At 43.1% G+C, this 5,807-nt stretch overlaps 1 protein-coding gene across 1 annotated transcript; it reads left to right on the forward strand.

Moving 5' to 3' along the window:
* The first annotated feature begins 2,565 nt into the window (after window positions 1–2,565).
* LOC122925525 (zona pellucida sperm-binding protein 3-like) lies at window positions 2,566–5,695 on the forward strand. Its single transcript, XM_044276882.1, has 6 exons — window positions 2,566–3,057; window positions 3,861–3,979; window positions 4,873–4,976; window positions 5,049–5,226; window positions 5,318–5,438; window positions 5,687–5,695. The coding sequence occupies exons 1-6, from the start codon at window positions 2,566–2,568 to the stop codon at window positions 5,693–5,695; spliced, it is 1,023 nt and encodes a 340-aa protein (XP_044132817.1).
* Window positions 5,696–5,807: the final 112 nt, after the last annotated feature.

Genomic DNA, 5,807 nt, shown 5'->3' on the forward strand with positions numbered 1-5,807 from the left:
CTTATGCGTAAGAAGCAAATAACGTTTCCATTGATCCCCAGTAAATGTATCACCCAATTCCATCTCCCAATCAAGCATAAACCTGAGTTTGAGTTTGGGGTAGGAATCTCCACCTCGGTGTTCAGCATTATATAAAGTAAGGAAATAGCATGGCCAGGGGCCGTCTGAGCGACACATAGCTTTTCAAAATCCTTTAGAGACGTGTGAGACTGCAAACCAGGCATCAGAGAACCAACAAATCCCCTGAGCTGAAAATAGAGGAACCATCTTCTTCCAGGGGATGGTGGGAGTATGTGCGATAGGTCCTCGAGAGGGCGTATCCCAGTAGAAGAACAGACGTCTCTCAGTCTGACAGTAGATGTGTGGTTAGTACGAAAGGCGGGTACCTGCCTTAGTCCCACAGGTAAATCTGGATGATCAGTGAGCATTGAGAGGGGACCTGGGATCTTAGCCAAATTTAGTTTGGGTGCAAACTTTATCCATGAAGCTAAAGTAGGGAGGAGCATATCAGAATGGCCATGCGGGAGGTTGCATAGGGAGTTAGGGGGCAGCCAAAATATGCCTGTTGCAAGGTGGGGATTCGTAACATGCTCGATTTCTACCCACATCTTAGTATTCTGATTGTGAAAAAGATCTAAGACGCAGTTCAAAACTGCAGCCCTGTAATAAGACAAAAAATTAGGTAAACCTGTCCCTCCCTTCAATTTAGGGCGAGTCAAAAGACTATGGCCATATACTCATTATCATCCAACTGTCATCCAACTCATTATCATCCAACCAATGGGGCTCACAATCTATCAGTATGTCTTTGGACTGTGGGAGGACACCCACGCAAACACGGGGAGAACATACAAACTCAATGCAGATGTTGCCCTTGGTCAGATTCGAACCTAGGACCCCAGCACTGCAAGGCACCAGTGCTAACCACTGAGCCACCGTGCTGCCCACATCCATATACAGATATATACAGATATTTACACACACATATTCACAACATATCTCGGGGACAGCCATGGCAGATACGTATATACAGATGTATGTAATAACTGGGGCATACATAAATCTATATATAGACATCCCCAATTATAATATAAGCCCATATATATATATATATATATATATATACAGATGTGTGCAATATAAGGGGCATACACACATCTACAGTATATGTATATATATATATATATGCGTATCCACAGACCTGGGCCCATACTGGCCATACAGGGCCTATATATATATATATATGTATATATTAAAAGACTTATATACATATATTTGCATGAAACTCCTTCCCTCTACACATCCCGTTGAAAGATAGAACATGTCCTATTATTGCCCGCAGATCACGTTCTGTAGCTCCTTTCAAGTAAATGGGTCCGCAAAAAAAAAACTGAACACATACGGAAATTTTATGCCCAGCCCATTTTTTTCTATGTAAATACTGTATACTGTATATGCCATACGGAAAAACAGAACAGAAATAGAAACATGACGGAAACAAAAAATGGAACAACGGATCCGTAAAAAACGGACCGCAAAACACTGAAAAAGCCATGCGGTCCTGTGAAAGAGGCCTAAGGCTACATGCACACGACCGTATGTGTTTTGTGGTCTGCAATTTATAACAATGCCTAAAACAGAAAAGAATAGGACATGTTCTATTTTTTTTGCGGGGCAAAAAAAACGGAACGGACACGGAAACAAACAACATTCGTGTGCATGTAGCCTAAAACTGATGCAACAGGATCTGTCTTTTTTTCTCTCTCTCTTCGGCCTCATGCACAGTATTTGCGGCTCGTGCGCGGACCCATTCACTTCAATGGGGCTGCAAAAGATGCGGACAGCGCTCCGATGTAAACTCACCCTAAGGATTCATGTAAACGAGCGTATTTTGTTTCCGCCTCAGTTCAATTTTTTTTAAAAACCGTATGCGGAACCATTCACAATTAAACAACGGAAGGTACTTTGTGTGCATTCTTTTTCCGTATTTCCGTTCTGCAAAATTAGTGCATGTCCTATTATTGTCCGCAAATCACGGTCCGAGGCCCCACTCAAGTCACTAGGTCCGCAAAAAATATGGAACGCACACGGAACACATCCGTATCTCACGCGTATTTCGCGGATCCATACTGTAGAAATGCTATGCCCAGCCCATATTGCTCATGTGTTTGGTGATTAATAAGTTACTGTTTCCGTTTCCGATCCGCAAAAAAATGATCATATACGGAAACCATACAGATATGTTTTGTGGAATAACGGAACAGAAGAGGAGTTAAATCAGAGAAAAAAAAACCTTAGATACTGAACAACGGATCCGTGAAAAACGGAATGAAAAACTACAACGGCCGTGTGCATGAGCCCTAAGGAATAAATACACCCAAGAAATTAACACAAATCCCTTATGAACTCCACCACTGGACTCTGCATTGCCATATCCTCATCAGGTGTGGATGATGTCCAGCTGAGTATAATGAAGGGTCAGGTGAAGTGATGACCATGTGATGGGTGAGGTATAAAGCTCTCCTCCCTCCACCCCTTCCTGGTGTGACTTCTCCTGTAGTCAAGATGTTGTTTGGGATTAGGTGGAGTTGGCTGCTTGTGGTTCTCATCTATGGGTCAGACTTTAGCAGTTCCTTGGTTAGACATCGGCGCCAGCCAGACACTCGGTGGAGGAATTATCAGCCTGGATGGGGATCTTCTAGAACTGTATCTGCAGTAGGTTCTCCTAGGGGAGATCTTTTGTCTCCAGTTTCTGGAATTGGGTCTCTGAGAGGTTCTGGTGCTGTGTCTGGATGGGGTCGCATGTATCCTGGAGTAGGTTTTCAGTCCCGACAGCTTACACAGCCCCCACCGATTATGCTAAACCCATCGTCCCCTGTCCGTGTGCAGTGTGCTGAGGACAGTATGGTGGTGACTGTAGAGAGAGACTTCTATGGTAATGGTAGGCTGGTGAATCCTTCAGACCTGCTCCTAGGGACCTGCACAACTGGATCTCAGACTTCAGGTAGTACTGTAGTCTTTCAAATTGCTCTTCAAGAATGTGGCAGCAACCTAGAGGTAAGTTGGTGGAGGACTAAAGGTCCCTAATAATAGACAAATATGCACTGGGCAACAATTACTGTGTTTATCATGAAAACCCTATAGGTCCTTTTCACTATATTGAAATGGTTCTGGATAGAGATGTGCAAATTTCATATTTTGAAATTTCTTTATGCTTTTACTGGTAAAAGTTGAATTGCTTTATGGATTCTACTACCACAGACCCTAATTCTATGACTGAATGCATAACTAAATGCTTTTAGAGGCATTCCGTCATAATAGAAGTCTAAGGGTTGCAAAACTGATCAGTTCCTGTTATGCAGGGGGGTTGTCTCCTGCATAACTGAAACGGAACGGATCCTTTTTGCAGGCCAAAGACTTCTATTATGATGGAATGTCTCTAAAGGCATTCTGTCATAGAATTGTGCTATGGTAACGGAATCCATAACAAAATTCACCTTTTACCAGTATATAAAGCATGGACAAATTTCATAACCTGAAATTCGCTCATCTCTTGTTGTGGACATAGATCTGGTTTCTTTGAGGTACATTAACCCTTTCTACAGCTTGTGCCCAGGAACGTTGGCTAGTTTTAGCTGGCATACTATGGTGTCATGATCTTCTGACGCAATCATGGACTTTCATAACACAATCTAACCAGTTGTCCATTTCTGGCCTTGCAGTGTACTTAAGTTTCTCTTATAGGGTGGCCAGTTCTTACAAAATTTTCCCTCTGATTTGGTTGAGCATTTAGGATTTTTTTTTTTTTGTGTGCGCTTTGAATGGAGACTAACCTTATTGTGGCTCTTTATCTCCTTAAGATGACTTCAGATATACTTATCTACAAGATCAACTTGTCTTACAACCCCACCACCTCCCCCAATGTGCCCATCATCAGGTCCAATCCTGCAGTGGTTCCCATCTGGTGTTACTACCCACGGTAAGTCTGTACCAATAGTGGGCTCTATAGCTGTGTCTTCTAGAGTCTCTCAGTGGTGAAATGTCTTCCAGGACTTCCAAGTTGCATTAGATGGTGGTTAAGATTGATTGCCCCAACCAGCCATAAGACAGTCCCGTCTTGCTGGATCTGACTGGGACAGTCACAGCTTGATTCCACTTGCATTATGAAGCAATGTTTTGTAGCATCAGTACTGTGATCTTTGGCCATGTAATGAGTATAGCAGCTGTACTGTCCATGTAGCCCCATCCTAATTATTGCATTAATCATTCTGCTCCTCTTCAAGGTTCATGACTCTGAAAGGGATCTTGACAAACATTCCCCTCTTCCTCTGTCAATACTAGTGAAAGGCTTTGAGCTGTCTCCTCTCCTGGCATGTCTGTTTTACCAACTACTTTCACTCTCCATGTAGTAATTCTGGAGACCATTTAACTGTTCCTCTGATTCCTAATGGAAGATAGTAGTATGCCATAAAGGTCTGAGTAGGACCTGGCTGGAGGACTCGAGGCAAAAAATAGGTCGGTGACCATCAAACTCTTTGCTGTAAGTAGAGCAGGACTGGTCAGGGTATCGTAACGTCAGTTAAAAGCGCTGCAACACCCCTAAGGCCTCAATGCCTTAAGTGTCCGCTTCGCTAATTTACCATATGGTTGACAAGATACTTTCAAGTTCCAGTCAACCTCTCAAAGGGCTTGTCCTCTATTACAACCATGGCTGCTTACTACCAAAAATCACCCCTCCTGTCTGTTGGCTCAGCTCTATAGTGAATAGGGCTAAACCGCGATGCCACCTGTGGACACATGGGATGATTATGGAAAGCTGCCATTTACTTGCAATCATGTACAGTTTATCTTTTAATTTCTCTACTCTTCCAGATTTGGCAATGTAAGCAGCAATGCCATCAAGCCAACATGGGCTCCCTACAGCACCACAGTGAGCTCAGAAGAAAGGTTGTCTTTCTCCTTGACTCTCATGACTGGTAAGACTTCTTCCAGTAGAGGAGGGGTGCGTAGTCTCTTGTCTTGTACTAATAGCCTTATTTTGTCTGTAGAGGACTGGAGTGCTCCTCGTCAATCACTGGTCTACCAGCTTGGTGAGATCTTCTACATAGAGGCCTTTGTGGACATAAATAACCATGTCCCGATGATGCTGTTTGTTGATAGCTGTGTTGCCACCCTTGCTCCAGATGAGACCTCTAATCCTCACTATGACATCATTGCTTATAATGGGTGAGTTCCTTGTTAGTTTTTATATTTTATATATATTTTTTATTTTTTTTCTGTTAATTCAAGGGCATCTTCACTGAAATATCTCCTACAGGTGCTTGATCGATGGGATGCTAGGAGAATCCTCTTCAGCCTTTGTTTCTCCAAGACCTGAAGCGAATAAGCTTAGATTCACAGTTGATGTGTTCAGGTTCATTAACAGTGACCTTTCTATGGTAAGGACTAGAAATGGTAGTATGACCCTGAATACCAAGCAAAATACTTTTTGTACCTGTCTCTAACATCCTCGTTTTCACCCCACTAATTGAATGGGATTGAAAGCGCCCAACTGGCCACTGTTCTAACCTGCACTTTCAACATTAAAGGGAGTCTGTTGCCAAAATTGGATGTTGCACACTGCTTACATGGCACTGTAGCACAAGTGCCAGTGGTACCTTTGTTCTTCTGTTGTGACTTTCACCAGCTGAAATGATGTTCAACCCATATGCAAATGAGGGCTCGTAGGTGCCCAGGCCGCTCTGCCTTTCACATTGCTTGTCCCGCCCTGTAAGAGTACTTTCACACTAGCGTTATTCTTTTCTGGC

Source organism: Bufo gargarizans, chromosome 2 (assembly GCF_014858855.1).
Source record: "Bufo gargarizans isolate SCDJY-AF-19 chromosome 2, ASM1485885v1, whole genome shotgun sequence".
NCBI lineage: Eukaryota > Metazoa > Chordata > Amphibia > Anura > Bufonidae > Bufo > Bufo gargarizans.

Excerpts from the sequence above, each read along its gene's own strand:
- LOC122925525 (XM_044276882.1), top strand. The coding sequence starts at position 2,566 with ATGTTGTTTGGGATTAGGTGGAGTTGGCTGCTTGTGGTTCTCATCTAT. Across the intron at positions 3,980-4,872 it reads ATCTGGTGTTACTACCCACG|ATTTGGCAATGTAAGCAGCA; the intron begins GTAAGTCTGTAC and ends CTACTCTTCCAG. Across the intron at positions 5,227-5,317 it reads GACATCATTGCTTATAATGG|GTGCTTGATCGATGGGATGC; the intron begins GTGAGTTCCTTG and ends TATCTCCTACAG.